Source organism: Coffea arabica, chromosome 2e (genome assembly GCF_036785885.1).
Source record: "Coffea arabica cultivar ET-39 chromosome 2e, Coffea Arabica ET-39 HiFi, whole genome shotgun sequence".
Classification (NCBI taxonomy): domain Eukaryota; kingdom Viridiplantae; phylum Streptophyta; class Magnoliopsida; order Gentianales; family Rubiaceae; genus Coffea; species Coffea arabica.
In genome coordinates this window covers 76,271,349-76,292,924 of record NC_092313.1, presented here as the reverse complement: position 1 = coordinate 76,292,924, position 21,576 = coordinate 76,271,349, and the positions used below count along the sequence as shown (strand labels likewise).

General features: G+C 37.3%; 1 protein-coding gene across 6 annotated transcripts; it reads right to left on the bottom strand.

Moving 5' to 3' along the window:
• Positions 1-431: 431 nt before the first annotated feature.
• LOC113733307 (protein REDUCED CHLOROPLAST COVERAGE 1) lies at positions 432-20,484 on the bottom strand. 6 transcript variants are annotated; one of them, XR_011841075.1, is made up of 27 exons: positions 20,086-20,483; positions 19,747-19,882; positions 19,592-19,653; positions 18,505-18,597; positions 17,844-17,916; positions 17,384-17,722; positions 17,208-17,275; positions 16,958-17,089; positions 16,357-16,398; positions 15,692-16,216; positions 15,422-15,579; positions 13,284-13,815; positions 13,138-13,200; positions 12,913-13,014; positions 11,644-11,961; positions 10,883-10,975; positions 10,685-10,786; positions 10,344-10,448; positions 10,025-10,158; positions 8,534-8,717; positions 7,126-7,257; positions 6,684-6,796; positions 6,055-6,145; positions 2,511-4,928; positions 1,830-1,996; positions 974-1,038; positions 432-681 (listed from the first exon to the last, which is right to left on the bottom strand). XR_011841075.1 is itself a non-coding variant. In XM_072081265.1 (25 exons), the coding sequence occupies exons 2-25, from the start codon at positions 19,805-19,807 to the stop codon at positions 2,718-2,720; spliced, it is 5,658 nt and encodes a 1,885-aa protein (XP_071937366.1). In that variant the 5' UTR covers positions 19,808-19,882; positions 20,086-20,484; the 3' UTR covers positions 2,552-2,717. The 6 variants fall into 6 exon arrangements, 1 of the variants encoding a protein (XP_071937366.1); XR_011841074.1 differs by lacking the exon at positions 1,830-1,996; XR_011841072.1 differs by lacking the exon at positions 432-681 and having other exon boundaries at positions 701-1,038.
• Positions 20,485-21,576: the final 1,092 nt, after the last annotated feature.

Genomic DNA, 21,576 nt, shown 5'->3' with positions numbered 1-21,576 from the left:
CCAAAGCTTACAAGATCTTTATTTTCATGACTGAACGATGATTATGAAGAATTCGGCTTCATTTATAAAGCCACAAGCAGAATGAACAAAAGCTGATTCACAGAGGCCAGAGCACAGACCTAATTTGTAGTTTATATACCATTTAAGCGAAATCCTACACCTCAAAGATAAGAAGTTACTACTTCTTCTTGTTTCAGATCACGAATCAGAGCTCTTCACAGATTAAGTACCCTTGGATAAAGCTTGGTTCCATTTAGCCCCTAGTTGGGTTTCCCAGGTTATATCACCTAGTGCCACTCACTCTACTTGGGAGAATCACAAGGCATAAGCTGAATATTCAAAGCACTCTGTCCCTTCCAGCATGACCATACTCGACCATCTTTAATAAAGCATCAATAGAAACCCACAAATATAAGTCGGTAGCCAAGAAATGTATTTCGAAACAACTTGAAAGAGTGATCTTTCTTTAGATTGACAGGTTCCATAAAATTGTAATTTTCTCCAGGCCTCTTACCATTTAAAGTTTAAACCAATTCAACAAATGAGAATAAATACAACAGATATTTGATTCCCGGAAAAGCAAAAGCGTCTGAATTCTAGATAGAGCATCTACCAACCAAAATTTTACAGTGCTTTAGTTATAAATCCAGATAGGTACTACAAGCACCAAGTCAAGGGCACCTAGAATACAAAAAAGAAATTCAGATCAATGAAAGTTTTGGATTGAGAAAGAAATAAAAAGCGAGGTAATGATAGCTTCCAATATGAACTATCCACTGTTAATGCTTAGTCAAGAGAATAAATCGTCCTATACAATTGAACAGGATTAATTTCCAAGTCAGCCTATCAAAATAAAGTAATGGCGGCCCTTTCTATTTTATCAAAAAAATTGAGGAAAAGCGTGAAAAAAGGACTTGTAACTTTGAGTCTTCTCTTATGCACCCAAAAGGATAAATTTTCAGAATAAACTGACCAAAAGGAAAGAGAATCGGCTCAAAAGAAACCTTCTAAACCCAAAAATGAATCTGCTGAAAGAACCTGCATATCAAAAGAAAAAGAAAACATGAAATCAGCAAAAAAAAAATTGTTAAAAATATGACTCACATATTCAGGATTTTATTAAGTAAGGTGAGTTAAACAGATATACAAGGGACCACACCATTGGGATGGGGTCACATTGAAGTTTCAATGAAGCAACTACGCAATTGACTGATGAACATCACACTAGTTGAGCAACGAAGCCAATGGGCATGGATGTTCTGTGCTTAACTCCTCATTCAGGAAGAACAAGAATTTGAGGGTAGTTACTTGAAGGACAAAAAGGATAAAGCAAAACTAATACAGGTTGGTTGCTGGTAAGGTTTTTTTTCTACTTCAACTAAACCAGGAAGCAGTAGAGATGCACACATACAAAAAGGCAACTCTACTAAAGAATGCAATGAGAACTTTGACATGATTTCCATATCCTTCAAAACAGCCAAGTCTCATGTAGGAGACCTCTTAAAAAATCCTCTATTTTCTTAAATGCTAATTGGTTCCATTAATGTGGGTAGCAAGAAATAATATATTCAGTTAAAGCACATGTACGTCTGAAAGGCACCTAAAAGAAATAAAGATTCATATCGAAGTGGTTGAAGAATTTCCAAACTTCAAACTATATTCATCAATTAGTATCACTTCAAAGTATCATATTAGAAATTTCAAACTAGAAACCTTGCCCTCTTAAGCTAGACCAAAGCCTTTTCCTGAATTATCTTGGCTCACTACATGAATCACTTTTTTTTCTGTTGCTCAATAAGAAAACTAACATTATTCGTCACATATCTTACAGGGAAAAGTGCAGCAGTAGTCCCTTAGGTTCACCACTTCTCCCGCTTGAGTCCCTTGTGCTTCATTTTCAAGATAGCTCCGTGTATTTCAGCCATTTAAAAGCCCTAATGTTTTGTTTCTTCAGCTGTTCTTTGCACTCAAATAGCTCATTTAGAAATTTGTGGGACTATATGTGAGAAAATGTAGACATAGGCAATTAGATTGAGATGGCTTCTGAAAAATGTAGACGTAGGCAATTATATTGAGATGGCTTCTTTAAACACAACTGATAGACCAAATGCATAAATAGTTGTGGAAAATTTGGTCGTGACTCATAGTACGACCGATTGCACCCAATATTCCATGAACTATCCCCTGAAGTAAAGTCATCCAGAATGACAGATAAGGCAGAAAATACACCAACCTTTGCTTAGAACCAACTATTTTTCATTAATAAGTTAAATATAACTTTATGAGCAGTTATCACCTCTCAGAAGTAGCATGTTTTTGTTTTAGAAGGATGCTCACTATTCATCAAAGGACAAATAGACTGCCAAAATCAAAGGTGATAGACTTTTCACAACAGAAACACTGCATACACATCTTTCAGATATAAAACCAAAAGTAAATTGAATAGAATTGAATAGATTGCTCATTTACCAAATAAAACCATAGTTGATCACCCAGATTTTGGGACTAACCTGAAGATTTCAAAATGCAGTCAAAAATCTAATGAACGTCATTCTGCTAAAGCTGTCTCTTCTGTATAACCAAGGCAAGAAATGTCATAAACTTCCCCTTGACCATCATCATCATCATCATATATATATATATATATATATATATATATATATATATATATATATATATATATATATATATATCTACGACAGGTGCAAAAGCTCCCCCTAAGTAGCATTTGGTGTAGTAGTTTCATTCGAAGCAAAAGTGGCAGATTTTGGAGCTTCCGTGTCTCTGATAACTCTGCTATACATGACCTTGAATGATTGTGAGCTATAAGGTCTCTTTAGCAAACTAATTGGCATTCTCAGAGTCTGTTTTCTGTTCCTTCTCCCCCTTATCAAAATGTTGAATGTTTTCTCATTATCATCTTTCTGCTGGTGTCTCCGTGGAACATGTTTACCACATTTTCCAGTGTATTCATTTTGATCATTAGGGTTGTTGGATTGATTCCCAAGAAAGGGGATGCTCGGTGAATTTGAAGCACTTGTAACTCTCTCATTTTCTAGATGAACACCAGAAATATCATTGAAGGTTTCAACTGCCTCTGATGCTGGAAGTCTTGTATCTTTCTTAGCCTCGTCACCAGAATGAAGATCCAATGGAAAACTTGGTTCCAAATTCAGACCCTCAGAATTGTCACATTCCTTCTTTGGCTCCAATGTGGGATCAGTTATGGGCTCAACTACAGGCTGTGGGGTAGGAAATTCTACAGGGTGGCAGCTGGGCCAAACTGTTCCATGAACGTACTCTGAAGCATTTGGGTTTACATTGTGCTGCCACGCAAATTGATTGGCATGGAATGGGCCACTAGTTAAAGGAAAAGTACTTGGAGGTAATGTTTGTGGTTGAGTATATGGTGGGTACATGAAAGGCAAGGGGTGTATCATGCTGGGGGTTGGCGGAGGAGAAGGGTACGGGTGGTGAGGGGAGGAGCAAATTGGACCCGGCAAAACAGTTGCAGGCCCTGGGTGAAGGGGCATATTTATTGGCCAAGGGCCAATAGCTGGAACAGTTCCTGGACCAGAAGGGAGGACAATATTCATAGGCAATGCGGCAATGCGTGCAACAGCAGGTGATGGATTGAATGGAGCAGCTGATGCAGACAACTTCTTGTTAGACAATTCTCGAGTATCACTAGAAAAGGAAACTGCAGTTTTGACCCCTCTTTGATCATCAGCCCCTTGTGAAGTGGAGAGCAAGTTATTTCCTGAATCACAAGCTACTGGTGAATCCTTCTCAAACTGAATAGCTCTAGGAGAATCAACAGAATTTGGCTTATTACCAGTCTTTGCACATTCTTGTTCCATTTGATCAATGTTAAGACAGCTGGATTGGTCTCTTGTCACACTTGCAGACACAGCTTCAGAATCCTTGTTATTAATTGGATCATTGGAAAGAGTTTCTTTTCTATCAGTGGCTTCTTGCTCATCTTCCAGATTGTAAGCTGAATTTACCAAGGCATCTTGAATGTTCTCTACCTTCATCTTTTCTCCATCCACTTTCATGGACTCGGAATCTTTTTGAGGTTCAATATATTCCTCCCCATTCTCCTGAGCTTCATCACTTTTAGGTGTTTCACTTTGGGAAACCCTAACCTGCAACAAAGGAATGCTACCTGGTGGGGCCACAGCTACTTCTTTATAAGAAGGAGACTTTCCCAGGCTTACAATTGAACTCTTCCTAGATATTGATCCAACCTCTGCTGATGCAGAAACTGGGCCAGTTTCTTGAGGAGAATTTGAAAACTCGCCTCCATTTCTTGAACTGTCTGTAGCTGCTTCCTTGGACGACAGAGACTTAATTCTATATGCTACAGATCTGACCATTCTCCTACCAAATTTGGTCACAGGAGGACTCTTTGCTACATAATAATCAGCATAACTTCCTGGGGATGTTGCCCGTCTCTTTAACAGGTAATATCGACTGCTTTGGCAGTTATGCTTCACTCTAGCATGATCCACATCAGAAACATCATCTTTTTTCTGATAACTGAAGACCTTGCCAATGGTTGGCCTTCTCTGCCGCAATCGTCGCCCATACAGACCAGCTGATCTGGGTCTCTGAACTGGCTGCCATCCTTCATCCCCTTCAGCATGTGCTTCAGGAGAGGTGACATCAGTAGCAAGTGGCTTTTCTGCAGCATTCTTACACAATTGAATTTGTCTTGGCTCAGGTTGTGCCCCCTCAGTACTTTCATCCTCAGCATTTTGCTTGGACCCAACTGCTTGAAAGGTGGATACACTGTTTATTTTAGGAGAACTTTCAGGTTCAGGAATTTGTTTCTCTTCTTCATCAGATGCTCCTTTCAGAGGATCTTTAGGAGACACCTCAGAGGTAGGTGAAGCAATGCTGCTTTGGTAAGATTTTCCCTTCGTCTGCAAAGAAAACACGGTAAGAATCCATATAAGCATCAATTTCCTTAACCAGCTATCAGAGAATTTTCATTGAAGGATCAATTACAAAAGACACTTAAAAAATAGATATTACAAAAAGCTGCAAAAAGATTTGCTTTTTTGAGTAAGGCAACCAGTATAGGTGAAAGAGGAAGTTGGAGAAAGAAGATTCGTCAGTAACCCCACAACATTTGGTCTACACTTTCGGTCGACTAACCCAAGCTAGAAAATGGAAAGTTCTATGCATTCCCAGAACATCCTTTATTTTTCTCCTTGTCAACTATCAAGTTGTCTATCCTAAATGCTAGAGGTTAAGAAGGAACATTTTTATTGATTATATGAACCTCAAGATAGAGACTTTGCCCTTTAGCAACATAGAATGTGTGTTGATCACACTAATTTCAATTCTTATCCTTAACATGACAGAGCAGGTTGTGGTTCTGAATAAGTGCCCTGGAAAACCATTCAAAAGCTTTCATGCACATACTCCCCCACTTCCAGTGAACCTACCTTTCTTTTTTTTCTCCCTCATTTTTTTTCAACCACTGGACAAACTCATCTACCTCAGATGTTTTAGCAGAACAACTTAATCTCAGTTTTTACAGATAGGTATAAGTAATTTTATCTACGTGAATGTGGTACTAAGGCCTTGTTCTCAATTTGCTTTAGATTTTGCAAAATCTAAGTATGGAAAGTGATTATAGAGAACAATCAAAAGGTGATAATAGAGAATAATCAGAATCAGCAAAAGCTACTCTTTTGGTGATTATGGATTTTAGCTTTTTTGGTTATTAAAAAAATCTGTAATCTGAATACAAAAGCAAATAAGAACATTTTAAAAACTGATTATTCAAAATCAGAATATATAATCAGCTAAAATAATCAATCGAGAACAGCCCGTATGGCAAGAAAAAGGGCTCATCAGAATGTCTAACAAGAAACATACAGCCTGTTTTTAATAAATTTCACTCAAATCATTTCCACCCAATGAATACTAAAATAGAAACAATAAAGCTTCTAGTGGATCTTAAGGATATCAACAGCTAAGAATAAAGTCTTCGTTTGCCACCCATCCAGAGAATAATGAGACAAACCAAACAACACTTACCTTTGTAACATAATTTTTCTTCTTTGCCCCCAGATTATCTCTCCCACTGGTATCACGGCTCGGATTTATGTAGTCAAGCAAATCTGACACACTGCCAACTATAACAATCAGTAACTGGAACATTCGGGCCCAGCAGTCCACTGGGCATTCACAATAACTCAGATAATTGGCTGCTTTATATGGGCATTACTCCAATAAATCTATCTATTGAGAATATAAACAAGTACAGGATATTATTTTGCATGACTCTCCTTAAACCAGTGCTAATAGATTGAGAACTCTGCCTGGCTACTGCAGTTTCCTTATGAAATTACAATGATCCTCTAAGAGAAATCACTTGTTGAATATGACAGCAACAGGTGACTTCAATGAATATATCAAAATTAACAGAAAAGTAATGAGATTTGTAGCATGTCCAGTTGTGGCAAAAGACTAAAACGGAAAGTATGGACTATGCACGAGTGTCACTGGAAATGCCCTTAGGCCAAAGATTTCATAGGGAAGAAAACAGCTAGTAACATGCCTGAGCATAGTGTTCTACCATTTGTTTGTTATTACTCCAGTAGTTCCCAATAGAGAACAGTAACTGCATCAAAATGGCATTTGCATGCAGAAGCTGCACTATATACCTGAGGTGGCCCTTGCTGGCAATAGATGCATCAGGCTTCCGAGTACCATTTCGAGCAGCTTCTTGTTGTTCAAAAGCCTTGGATTCAAAGTACTCAAGCCATGCAGCAGCATCCTGCAGCAGTAAGTTACATAAGTCTCAAACATTCAAGGCCAGCACTTTGATCAGAATAACGTTAAACTGATGTGCTGATGTATATTTTCAATAGAAAATATATAGCTATCAAGCCTGAAAATTGAGCCTTAGAGCTCGATAAGAGGTCATATTGTTTTCATGATACAAACTGTTTACAACTTCTCAATCTTCAGCATTGGAATAACTATGACCATAATCTTTTTTCCCCTGGTCTGATGTGATTGATTGTCCAAAAAATTAAAGAAGGCACCAAATAAAGTGCCAGAATACTCAGATGGTTTGATTGAACCCACAGAAAAAAGAATAACCTGTGTGCGAAGGTCATCTGGGCCTAGCTTTGCCCGTAGAATTTGCAAGGTTGTCTGTTCATGCTGAACGCTCAAGGGATATGCCTCCATCAAGGAGAGTGCAATTGCTATGGCATGGTAACTTGCAGCTGTCTATACCACATAAGAACATAAGGACATTAGATCGAAGGGCATAAACTAAATTTGACAAGTCATCAAGTACTAGAAGATAGCCAATGAAAAAATTGCAGTGACCAAATTGTTACTGACTTATTTAAACTCAGCAGATTTATTTGGCTAAAGCAGCACTCATACTAGGAAATGCCCAACTCTAAAATAGCTCTCCAGCTCTGGCCACATAATAACATAATCAAACAAACCATCATCCATAAGAATTAGTGTATTCATGAGAACACATACTTGCAGACTTGCAGTGCACCTAATTTGCAAGCTAGTGCCAGTTTATCTTTATTCTGAGAAGTAGTAAAGCTGAACAAAATCCATAAGGCCTGATTGAAACATCAATGATAATCCCCTTTAAGCTTTTTATAATGTAAGTACATTTGAAATCAGTTTTCCTTTTGTTATCCGTGATAGTTGCAAAAACTGGGCAAGGTATCAACAATAATGTTTCAAACTTAGAGTTGGAAAGTTGACTACTTTTTCCACATAAATTAAACGGAAATATATGTTGGCGATTTTGATGTGTTCCATCTCTTTATGAGCTGAATGCTTGACTAGATGAAAGGGGTGTGAGAGAAGAGGAAATAATGGTTGGTGTAAATGCATATACTTTGCAGAATCTTACAGCCGATCCAACTCACTTTTTTCTTCCCCAAATTCCCTGCCCGGAAGCACCAAATGTAAGTTTCATTGTACATTTTTTATATTCTATAGATCTCATCATAGGCACGTTTCATTGTATTTGGAAATTGATCAAGCGAAAAGTAAGAGTTAACAGGTAAACTTAAAATAGTAAACTCAATGAGCTTCATTAGTATTTCTTGGTTTCTCCTCCTCACACTCTCCTTCCTCACACCAAACAGAAATGAGATGAATAAGATCTATTTTACCCAGAATAAGATCATAGTAAAAGTCTCCAAGGCCTTTTGGATATGATTTCATCCCAAAAAGAAGGCGGGATTTTTTTTCATAAATAGCTGGGATAGAGATCATAAATGATGTTTTCTGAAGAAATCCAATTCATTATGGAATCCCAAGTAACTATCAAAACAAAGGCAAACACACAAAAGATTTGAAGATTAATTAGGACATATTATCAAATGAAACTTTTGCAGAAAACTTTGGGCCAAGTTACTCAGACTGATTAACTAATATAACATGCTTGAAGGTGCAAATTGCACAAGATGGGATACAAAAAATTTCACAAGTAGCACAGTATTAACTAAATAAGTCGAGCAACAAGCACCTGAATGTGGTCAGGACCAAGTAGCCTTTGGTTGCATTTAAGTGCTTTGTGGAGGTATCTGAGGGCAACATGCACATTACCCAATCCTTCCTCCATCATTGCGACATTTATGTATGTTGCAGCAGTATTGGGATGTGATGGGCCACATGTAAGATGCAACAAATATAGAGCTCGCTTGACATATCTAAATAAATAAACAATGGCATTGCCATCAGTGTATTAAAGCAACTCATACAAATATAAACAGAGAATATCATCACATTGAGAAAGCTGAAGGCCAAATTGATCTGACCATCAAAATCCATTCAGAAAAAAGAGTGACAAAGTCTAGGAAATACAGTAGAAAGCACCAGAAATATAACAGGAGTATTATAGATCCTCTTAAACTGCAAAGTTTACCACAATTTTCCAAGACCGACAACTTCATTTGTATATATCCACTTAGTTCTTTTTTGGTCACAAATTGTGGTGAGCTACAAACCATCACGTCTTTGTTGGTTTCCACAGCCAAATTTATTGCTGTTTGTCCATAAGTCGTATGGTGAAAAAACTGCTACATGATTCCTTCAGACTAGTAAATTTGCACACTTTCTCAAAAGTCACTAAATGTCAACATTGGCCCAAACTCAATAAAATCAGGTCAATTGGTTAAGATCATTGTTCTTGATTCAGAACATCGACTGTGATAAATCAATACATTCACGACAACCAGATCATAAGTGACAAAGGTGGTAAATTTACTCTCGATACAGAAAGAACAAATTACGTTTTTAACTTCCAAACTCCTACATGCCATGTTTATCATTATATATGTTAAGGTCATATACCATGCAATGAAAATTTTGAAGACTTTATTTTGAGATTGAAACTTAATTACAATGGTAAAGGCAAAAGTGTCCTTTAAACCATCATCACCTGGGCCAAGACAATTTTCTTGTTTTTTTGCTCCTACACTAAACAACTTTAGTCATCCAAACTAATCTCCAAAACCATCTCCTTAGTCCTGTTTTCTGACCCTGAATTCAATTATCTCTAAAAGCATTTCCATTTCATCCCTAAAATGTTAACTGACTCATAAATTGGATTTAGATGTATCTTTCTCAGGTTTGGGTCACTGGTTGGTCAAACAGCTCCCCCGAGTTAAAATGAGATTTCAGGTTGCAGATCTGAGAAGCAATTTTCCACAACTACAAATCTGTCTAAATGATAAAAGAAACTAACTAGTAATGACATGATTACTGAGGTCTTGGATGAAGAAAGCTGCTAGTAATGGTGATTTGATGGATTACTAGCAATCTAACCTTCACAAAAGACCGCGGAGACAGAAAAATGTCAGTGTGCCTTATTTTGAGGTACTTATAATTTGATCCATACTAGACACATAGCCATCACAAGAACAATATAGTGAAAAGGAACACAATCTCAGTGAAAAACAGTATCTCATGACATCATGCAAACCTGAAACAAAACAATCAGGATAAAACCACATACTTGAGAGCTAGCTCTGTATGTTGAAGTCTGTAATAGAATACAGCAAGATCTCCATAGCTTTTCATTGTATCTGGATGATCAAGTCCTAACTCTCGTTCATTGATGTCCAAGGCCTTTTGTTGGTAGATTGTGGCCTATTTGGATGTATCATTCAGAATAAATATATGAGCTGCAGAGTAAGAACAAAACTAAAACACCAGAGCAGGACTGAAATTGATGTATCTTCCAATTCTGAACTGGATATGATCATAAGCTTTCCAAAAGTTGAATTTATTTCTCTCAGACATGAAAAGGCAACACAATAAACAAGAGAATGGACCTGATTGAAATCTCCAGTGTGATACAGAACTACCGCAAGAAGGCTATAAGCTCCTGCAGTCATTCGATGGTACGGACCACATACTGCTACAAGCTTTGCTAGAGCCTGAGAACACAATAATTGCAGCCACATCACATAATAATCCATAAAATTATGGCTTTAGGAGTTAGTTTTCCAAAACAAATTAGTATCTCATGTTTTCATTGCATCCAGAGTTAATTGGTAATAGAGGAGGGAAAGGAATGATAAATACTGAGAAGAAAATAGCATGCAAGTATAAAGGACATGAAATCATAGTCAAAAATCAAAAAGGCTTTTGTACAATCTTGGATATCAACTACCTTGGTTCCATAGCTTACAGCATCTTCAAGTTTTCCCTTATCAAGAGCTGTTTTTGATGATTCCAGAAGTTGTCGTCCATCTGCAGAAGAGCATGCTGCTTGCTGCAAATAATAATAATAATTTGCTGAATGGTCAAGGTTTGGTCACATTTGAACAAGATAACAAGCAACAACAAGCATTACTCCCTTAATGCACACCTTGTGAACTGGCACTAGGCTCACAATGTCTACTTTTGGGAAAGGGTTTGGAGAATTCATATCAAAATCTCTTGGAACCAGCTCAATGCCAACCTGCCCAAAGAAAAGTACAGCTGTCAGACTTAGTTATCCTCCATGCAGAATTTTAATCATAATCAGTTACGCATTTTCTTCTTCAGGGGGCAAAAAAACCAGTTGTATCTTTTGTTTAATTTCCCAGAGATGCATTTACAGACAAAATAAAATAATTCCATGTGAATTATTAATTTCCCAGCCTCTGATCACGTTACCTATTTAATAATTTCAAGATGGAAATATTTAGTCTTTAACATTGCAAAAATTTACTGGTTTTGTTACTGGACCTGTAAAGATATCAAGTGAATATGCAGTTACAGAAATTACACAATGCAACTCCCTTGCAAGTTCCATATCATCTGTCACACGAGTGTCTAAACAGGATAAACTTCAAGTTGTGCATATTGTTAGCATTACTCACAAAAAATTTTGAGTAGTCATCATGCAAGTTGTTGCCAATAGCAAGATTTAAGGTAAGCTAACGAAGGTAATGTTGCAAAAATAACAATCATGCAATTTTTGCACCCAACTCCACCACTAAATTGTTAATGAGATATATGACATCACCAAAATAGAAATTATTCAACTCGAAAGAAAATCATCTAAGTCAGTATACCTTCTCAAGTAACCATGTAAAAGTATGAAAAGCATGACTGAACATCCTATTCCCAATTGAGGTATAGTACCTTGTGGCACAAACCACGAAGAATTGCGAATTTCCTCACATCTTTGTAGTTTGAGCTGCTAAGGTCCCATTCATATCTCTTCTTTAGGAAAACCTCCAGCCATCTCCATACAAGAAAATGAACACCACAACACTTACTTGATTCTTCATTTTCATGTACCCCAAGCATCATATTTAATGCAGTAGCAATCACTGCAGACATGTTCTCAGTCTTGACAACAGAAGCAATAACTGCCTGCAGTATATGCTTGAACGCCCTTACAATCATCTCGTGTATACAGAGCGATTGCACATGTGATAACTTCTCTGAGAGCTTAACCTGTTCAAGACAAAAAACAAAAAATACCAAGCGTGATTTAAGATGTATGTTTTCCTACATGGTAACAATTAGACTATCACATGGCCATCCCCAATGATTGAATAAAGGAATTTACAAAGGACAATTATACTAGTAAAGATCAGGAGTTGGATGATACATGTTCAGAATATTGAAGAAAAAGAATGTTAATGAGACATAGACTAAAGCATTGACTTCTCTGGTCGATCGATTGATCAGGCTCTATATTGTCCAAAGACCAATTGAACCTCAATGAGACCAAAGTAGAACAAACAGGTAGACTATCATAAAGCAGACTATCTGTAATATGCTAATAAGATAAAGTACATTTGTGCAAAATCAAATGAAAATAGCATATCTTGCTAGTATTCATCTTTCCTCCATCTAATCTAAGCCAAACATTTGCATTTCATCTTGTTAGCAATGCACATTACTAAGAGAGATTGCTGCATTTAAATTGTAAAAATATCCTACCACATTTAATTAGCATTTTACCTATTTTATTAGAGAAACAACCATAGATCAACATATTTTTTTCAAAGCAACTGTTTAATGTACATATTAGCACTATACCATATTACAGGAAACAGCTTTTCTAGAAAAAAAAAAGATTAAAGTGCAACAATAATGTGCAGAACTATTATTCTTAGTTTTTTAAATAACTATAACAAGGATGCTATACAAAATCCATTTTCTATGCAAACATAATGTGTTTTCCAGTGAGAGGTTGAAATTGAACAATTGTTCTCATCTCCACCGGTGAATGGTAAAGGTTTTTGCAATTGAATTTCAACTGTGCAATTTCAGTACCACTGGAAGTGATACATGGCAAATTAGTTATAATGCACAGAAAACATGGTGCTAATACCGCATATCTGATGTAAAAGAATCTAGTACAAGGTGGGAAATCCACATCACCGTAAAACCACTTACAACTTGTCCAAGAGAACGCATCCTAAGGCCTCTTGTATGCATAAAATCAGTCAACGTTCGACCATCCACTGGTGAGAGTTCCAAAGAACCAAAATCAGCAACCTGCATTGCATAATGAAATGCCAGGGAAACTCAACTTGGTTGTTGTGTTAACAAAAAATTTAAAACACAACCAGAGAGAGAGAGAGAGAGAGAGAGAGAGAGAAGAAGATATTCTATTATTACCAGTTTAGGAAGAGCAACTTCATTGTAATACTTCTGTGATAAGCCAATCAGCTCTTGCATTGACTACCAATCGCAAGTAGCAGGTTAGTGCAAATCATGCAGTTTAGGGAATCTTTATATCAACTGCCAAAAATAAAATTGTGTACCTTGCGATGAAGCCTAGTCTCAGACTCTTTTAACCGAGTAAAAGCAGACTCAGACAATAATGTCTTCAGTATTAGCTCATGTTCATTGGCATCAGTCTCAACATGAGATTCTGTACATAGTGACACTGATTTTTCAGCTTCCACACTCATGTCATCTGCAAGAGGCTTCAAGTTTCCAGATTGACTTTCCACGCTACTTCCATCAGAATTCTTCTTTTTGTTCTTCAGGGACTTGAGAGGAATTCCAAGTCCCTCAACCTTCATTTCATTCTTTGTCTTCTCATTAGGCAGTTTCTTATCTTTTTCTGTTTTTTTCTGATCTTGCAAATGTTGTATCCAGCAAGCCCCAAGTTCCCATCTCACATAAGTTTCCCGTAGCTCTTCTTCTTCCTGAAGCTTGATAAGACTCTCTTCCAATATACTCTCAACAAAAGCTTGAGAAGAACTGAGATCTTCAGATTCCAAAGTTTGAGAATGTGGTATGCATTTATTTTGCTCCAAAGCTGCTTTGTCATGGAGAAGAAACCTCAAACTGCAAGAAGGTTACTTTTAAGATCAACTTGTACAACAAAAAGCAGAAATAGAAGCAAAATAGAGCCTATGGGACAAACAAAATGTATAAGGAAAGTTTGAAAATCAATTTATGAAAGTACAAGGAAAACTAGATCACACAACTTGTTAATGTAGTTGCCATCTTACATCAGTAAAAGTTTGAAGAGAACAGACCATGGCTCCTACCAATCTATTATCCTATAAGAGCATTGTCTAAGGGTTAATCTTTTCCTAACAAACTGTAAGGTTCTTTAATCTTTTCTGTCTGACTTGTGCATTTGGCTTTGTTTTCAATCTACATAGACTCGTGGGTACAGATAAATTTGGATCAACTTAAAAGGATTATCTCTTTCCCTATTATTTACCCCCCAAAAAACAAAAATCTTCCCTTCAAATCCTATTTTTTTAACACGAAATAAACAAGGTTATCATATTTTCAAAAGCAATTATCTGCAAAAAGAGCTCAAATTAAAGTAAAGAGATGGTCAGAGTTCAAACAGAAGTAGGCAGGGAGGCACATGTTATCAAACATGCTTCTTGCATTTCTTGTAACTTCTAAGAGAAGGAAAGAAAAGGAGGTAAGAAATCAAAGCCCTACTACTATGGAATTCAACTTTCACATCCTCCTCAAAATGGAACAACATGACTTTCTTCTACTCCAAGTATCCCATCATGACTTCATGTGTCTACTATATTAGTGGTGAAATGAACTTATGAAGTCTTCTGGTTTTCCGTTTTCATTGAATGACAGCCAAGAAAGAGAAAGTGCTAGTTTACTGTCTTCTCTGTATTCTTCAATGAGGAAATATGCATCTTAAATTAATTAATTCAGCCAAAACATACATAGAAGTATAGATATGGTAGACACAACAAATGCTTGTGGACAACATCTTTGAAAGTTTGGAGAATATGCTTCCTAGGCATGCTGAATAAGTGAATCCTTTTGTGTCTTTGCACGTGATAAGTAATAAAATTTTGATGCACTAATGCACTCTAGAGTAATATATCATTTTTCACATCTTTAGTTAGAAAGAAAAGAAAGTGAAACTTAATAAAAACCAAGGCATCATTTATTTCTGTATAAAGTTTTCACCACTATTTTCATTTGCGAATCAATTTACAATTTTGATTGTGGGTTAATCTTTCTTAACAAAATTAAGCATCTGCAGTGTTTCAATATCATCATGAATAGAGTATTTAGTTACTATCATGTACTTGTCAAACTTTGGATAAGTCCTCCTTAGTGATTGTGTTTCCACTCTGATTTGATTTAGTTGACATTGACAAATATGTTCGAAGATGTGTCCAGCATTGTCATATAAGTTTTAAACGCATTGACATACTGCCATCTTTTCTGTGCCAATGATTCATAGTTCCTCAATAATGCTTGACTGGATACATATATAAGCATTTCAAGCTGTAAAATTAACAAGGCCATGAATCAAGCTAACAAGTCATTTTACAAGTTCCAAATAAATTGCAGTTCCATGTCACCAAATAAACAAAGAGAACAGGAAAAGAGAGAAATCTAGAGTCGTAATTAATTACTTCTTAAACAGCTGAATGACACAATTTAGTGGGTGAACCTGTTAATGTTGAGGGCGCTGGCTCCTCCTTCAGGCTGAGCAAGCAGCTCAAGGCTTTGTAATGGAGGACCCAAATTCTCATCCTCTCTCCCTTGCACTTTTACGGTAACAATATGACCACAAAATCTTATGTTAACAAACCCTAGAGTGGCAATGTCCTGCAATTAAAAGCATTATAGATTCAGTTAACTGAACTGGAGCAAATGAACAAGAAAAGGCCAAGATCTTCATTCAAAGGCATTGTTAATGATATCCTTAATGTTCTCTTACATGGGCAGCAGTATTTTCATCAGCTGTGATCCCCTTCAGTAGGTTCCTTTCAATTAACTTTTCTGTATCTACATCAGTGGCCTGAGCCCCATCAATCTTAGTATCTACCTTGCAGCTAGCATCTGAAACATCTTTTGTGACAGATACACATAAATCTCCTACTCTCTCTGTATAAATTGTCTGAGTGCGTACAGCAGAATAAGCTAATTCTGGCATTCGCATTACAAGCTGGACAGCGGAAATAGCTCTAAAAATGGCAACATCTACAAACAAGCTATGAAGAAGGAAAGCTTTTCTGTCTCGAATTTGCCTCTCCTCTGCTGTCTTGCATGGCATAGAAGCAAGAAATGAAAATTCATTAGCATAAGGTAGTAAATCACTTTTGCCATCTCTGCCAAGACCACCTCCATTTCCTCCCCACCTTTCATCCTCAGTGGGAAGAGGTGGAAAAACAGAAGGTGGTAATGCCACTACAGGGGGAATAAGCCATGTGTTAGCTCTGAAGCCATATGGGAGATTTCCAAACTGCAATACCAGAAATTACAAGAGAATTATGAGGAAAAACGAATCTGGATGAAAAAGAAGATTTGGCATGGTGTACCAAGCAATAAACAGGAGCAGAAAAAGCTTGACAGGGAATAACAGAAATGGACAGATTTCTACACCTTGTTACGCTCTGCAAAAGCTTTCATTAGATCGTTATAGGCCTGAAAAAAAAATAAAGTTCTCTGAGGCTTGCACGAATATCGTTAATCAGCCAAATGGAGGACTTTGGAACCATCTGATGCAGCAGCAAGTATATCTCACACACCAAACGACAAAAGAAAATGTACCCAACTTGTTGTCAGAATAAGGTAGATTTGGCAGACTTTAAAAAGTGGTAAGAATTTTAAAGACTTAAACTTGATCACGTCAATTATGACACAGAACTAACTAAAACTATGATGGAAACTCAAGCATCAGATTACCTATAGCAAAATGTTCCTACTGGGACAGTATAACACACGATATTCTTTATTTTTATCAGTTAAGAAAAAAGTCATAAAATTGCTTGCAAACTTACCTTTGCATGACACATTCTTGTATGTGATGAGGATGAATTCTAAGGACACACAAGCAGAATATGAAGTAACACCTCTCTCCCTTTCTGATCAACAAATATTCCACATACAATGAAACAGAAAACCAGACATGGTTCCACAACCAATTAACAGAGGAGAGCTACCACATGACATTTTATAGATTTAGCAACTCTTCTGAACTAACCTTGTCAAAATTTCTGCTGAGTTGTCTTAACAGATCAACAAGATTGTGACACAGAATCTGCTGCTTTCCATTGCTAGAAAAACCTTTTCTGCTAGCTTCAACTGCTACCAGCTTTCCATTGCAAAGCTTCACCTGTTTATGAATTGAAACAAAAAAAAACCAGAATTATTACTATGACTACTCAGGTTGATTTCAAAATTAGACAAGAAGAAAAAAGAAATGGAAAGTAATCGATTTAGACGTTTCTCACCTCAAGAGAGAAAATGTGATCAGTGCCCAAGCTCTCATCATCCTGTTGTTTCGTTGCTTTCCTTATAACTGCCATATTTAATGATAACCCATTGAGGAAGCACATTAGTACCCGGGGGAAAAAAAAGACAGAGAGCTGAAATTTAGCGCCAAAATTAGAAGACGATAAACACTTACATTGGAGAGGAGGAGTGAGATGAGAGAGGGAAAAGAACTCGTAAAAGCTACCAAGCTTAGGGCACGCGCTGCTCATTTCTCCTTCTCCGTCGATTGAAGCAGCATCTTTCGCCGCGGCCGCAGCAGCTGGAGACGACGGCGTTGGCGGAGGTGAAGAGTGTTGTTGTTTATTGTTTCCGCCATTGGACTTGCTCGACTTCTTGGATGCCTTGGTTGTATCCGGCGCATTTTTGTCAGCCTTGGAGTCTCTGTTCGCCGACGGCCCGAAATACGTCGTGCAGGCCACTATATCCAGCACCCTCCTAACGTGCGCCGTGGCGCTCTCTTCATCGTAGTCCTCTGTAAAGGGAAGGAATAAATTGAAAAGTTCAAGGGTAATAACGAGATTCAAAAAACCACCTGTACGACGGCGTTTTAGCTGTTGGGCTAAATTAATAGCCCCCCTTCTTGATAGGCTTACCTTCTACGAGAGTGAGAACGCAAGGTTTCAATGCGGCAACGTCCACTACGTCTTTTAGTTGTGGGCCTCTTACCTATTAAGCCCGATAAAGGGCAAAATGGGTAATTCAAAAACGTCAGAAGGAACCTCCTTTTCTTCTTCTTTTTTTCTTTTTTTTTTTTAAAAAAAAAAACCCCACAAAAACGAAAAAAAAAAAAATTACAAACAATTTGCCTAAGGGAAGAAATTGTGCCTAAGGTAGTAAAAAGTTACTATCACTACCGACTGACTTTCATGGGCAAGTAATTTTGAGAGGTTGACTCTGCCCTACACCTGCAGGGTGTATGTACTTTATCTAGCTTTGGCATATAAGATTTACTTCATAGCAGCAGCGGCCTTACTGGCTTGCCCTTGTGGGGTTTGCCATCCCACATCGGTTCTGGGGGGGGGTTTGGGTTTGGTTTATAAGTCCCTGGAAGGATCTCAAGAGTTGCCGGCTTTTGAGGTTTCTTCTGGGATTAGGTTTATAAAAGCCGAATTTCTAGACTTCAGTTTAGAAAAGGTCAAGATAACCTCCTTAAAAAGTTACCGAAAGTGAGAGAAAGAGACGAATAAAATGTACAAGCATGATTTGAAACAACATTAAAAAAAAACAAAAACAAAAAAGAAGTACAGAATTTACCTCATGGGACAATGAATAATTGGTAATATTGCAAGTCACGGTGTTCACGGTGAGTAATCGACGGACATCGATAATCCTATCCGTTGAAATTCCCTGTTTCAAAATTGTGTGTCTTCACAATTAACACAATAGAAACTAGAAAGTAATTACATATTGGTTACAGGAGATTCATCTCAATATGGTCGTTAATTGACAAGATTAATTTGCTTAACCACAAATAAATTTAGTATATATATATATATATATATTTAAGGAATTGACCGCTTGTAGATAATTTACACCAGTAATGCAGTCTACCTACGCAACCTCCTACTATCACTAGAGAGAGTTGGGTTGACCGGTAAAATGAAAGGGATTGTAAGTAGGAAATTCTGAAAAAATTTGCTATCACTCGAAACTTGCCTCCTACTATCACTAGAGAGAGAGTTGGTGAAAGGGATTGTAAGTAGGAAATTCTGAAAAATTTTGCTATCACTCGAAACTTGCTCGAGGAGTTGGGATATATGGCAATTTATGAAAACATATTATTATTATCTTCAAAAACGGATGACTGGAAATTTAGGCTTCAAATCTTGATGCAAAAATCAGAAAAAACCAAATTCATTCCACACGACTGCTAGTTCAAGAACAGGTCCAAAACGCCACCAACAACATGAAAATTGATGAATAGCCATCCTATTCCAAGATTGTCGTTGGACGGCCAAGGCTTAGTGGGTACTGTTGGGTTCTGGAAGTGGAATTTAGAGAAACGAAAACCTTTGGTAGGTAGAAATAGAATAGAAAGATACCACACATATTACACGCACTGCACACACTCGCTGTCCAGAGGTTATCTCAAGTCTACAATAAACGCAGAAGAAAAGGAAATAAATGAGAAGACTTGCTCTCAAGTCGGAAATTCAGCCCCACCGATTTTATTTTAGTGGTTGAAAAAAAAATTGACCGTGCACCTTAACCCCAAAAAAATCCCACAAATTACTCTTACTATCTTAATACTCCTCCTGCTTAGTTTTGAGCCAAATTAATTAAGACGCGGTCATGCTTGATACTAGTACGCCACCGTCTCTACTAGGCAAAAGCTACAAACCTTGAGAACCACATGAGTTTCATCAGGAAGGTTCACCCTTATATCCATTACAACAGGAAGAACTGCAGAAACAGTGAAACAAATCAATAACATATTCATGGTTACTCGTGCTGATGAAATGAAAGTGGGTATGATATGATAACCAAAAATGATACCCTTCTCTTCTTTCTTCTTCTTGTCTCCTTTCGTCTTGCCACGAACATTCTTTGGTGCCATTATCAGCCTGCAGCCTTAATCAGAATACTGGCAGGGAGCTCGAAAAATCAATTTCTTCTAGCAACTCTTCAAGCTCTGTATTATATGTGCAGAATTCATATATATTCTCCAGAAAAAATAATTAAAGAATAAACAAAAACTTTTTATTCCATATATAGCACTTGTTAAGAGAATTAGTATAGATAGTAGGATTGGAACTTGGAAGTACTGCTACTACGTACAAGATGACAATATATATATGAGAAAAAGATGCATATACATATGTGTATATCTATTACCGGATGACAGAGTGCGAGATTTTGGCGAAGAGAGCTCTTCAATTAATGCAGCATTTAATATCCGAGCATCAATGAGAAGTTGCACAACCCTCTATTACTACTACAACAACTATATATGCTGATAGCTGGGAATGGATATATGTATATGTATGCTGTGTATTATGTGTAACAGCTGTAGTCTAAAATTCTGAGGTTTATGAGAGGTTTATAGAAGTGGATAATGAAGCAAAAGAGGGGCAGAAATATTATTGAAGCTCAATGGAACAAGACTCAAGAGAGCAAGGGTTGGGGGGACTGGAGAGAGAGATGATAGAGGGGAGGTGGGGTGTGATAAGGAAGGAAGGGCGGAGATTTAACAGTCAGAGGAAATATGGCATTTTATGGCAGCTTCTGCATTCGACATTGATTATATATCTTGAATTCTAATAAGTATATGGCACATATAAAATTACCGTATATTTTCTTAAAATTATCAGTTCTCGAAATAATAATATATATAATAGAAAGCTCCAGTCCAGTGGGATCAAATTGTGATAAGAGGACGAGGCCGTCCCTGTTGAACCTTTGCAGGTCCCCGGTAGACAGATACGTGGGTGGGTGGACCACTTTTTGATGAACTTTACGCATAAGACTACAAAAGCAAAATAATCTCTACCAGGGTCAGCCAAACACAGCCGTTGCTCATTGTATCAACGGCTCCTGCTCTTCCAGCAAGTACATGCGAACTTCGACAATTCTGATTTTGTTCGCTGGATTGCATTTTTATCTTTCTGGTGGTCATTACTTTCTTCTTGTGTACTGTTTTCTCATTTCTGGGGGACATCAACTTGTGCAGAACTGTATAGAGTCATATTGCTGGCAACCCTTACGTATAATCCCAAAGTATGTTTGCTTTCCTTGAATCTGTGTTTTTTCTCTTCTAGTGAAGAGGGATCTCACCTTGCATTAATCTTGAAACGGTTAACAAACATCTGCAAGCTCGTATAAAAATGCATGTAGTGCAAGTACATGTAGAGGATTGAAAGATTTGAAGTACTTTGTGTTGTCATATATAAAATCTGAGTTGTATCCATGTACACAAGTTCAAAGGGAAATTATCAAACGATCATTTGCCTTGATTCGTTAATTCTTCTCCATGTTAAGAAGAGTGCATGCAAAGGAAATGTCTGATTTATTTGCGGTGATAAGCAAAGCTTGCAGGAGCGTGAAATACATCCCTTTAAGTAATTGACGCACTGGAGGAGTTTCTTGAGTTCACGCTGCTCAACTGTCACAGTCTACTGAAGAATGCGAAGAAAAGCGTCTTTCTAATTCTGTTTCGTTACTTCTCGAGAAATGATTTTTCCCATCATATATGAACTACGTGCCAGACTCCATAGCAGATTGTATAGATTGATGACCCATTGATGACCCTTAGTTACGTTCTAAAGGAAGAAAAATACAGTGAGGGACTGGAGTCTGGACTATAAGCAGATTCAGGAACAAAATCTC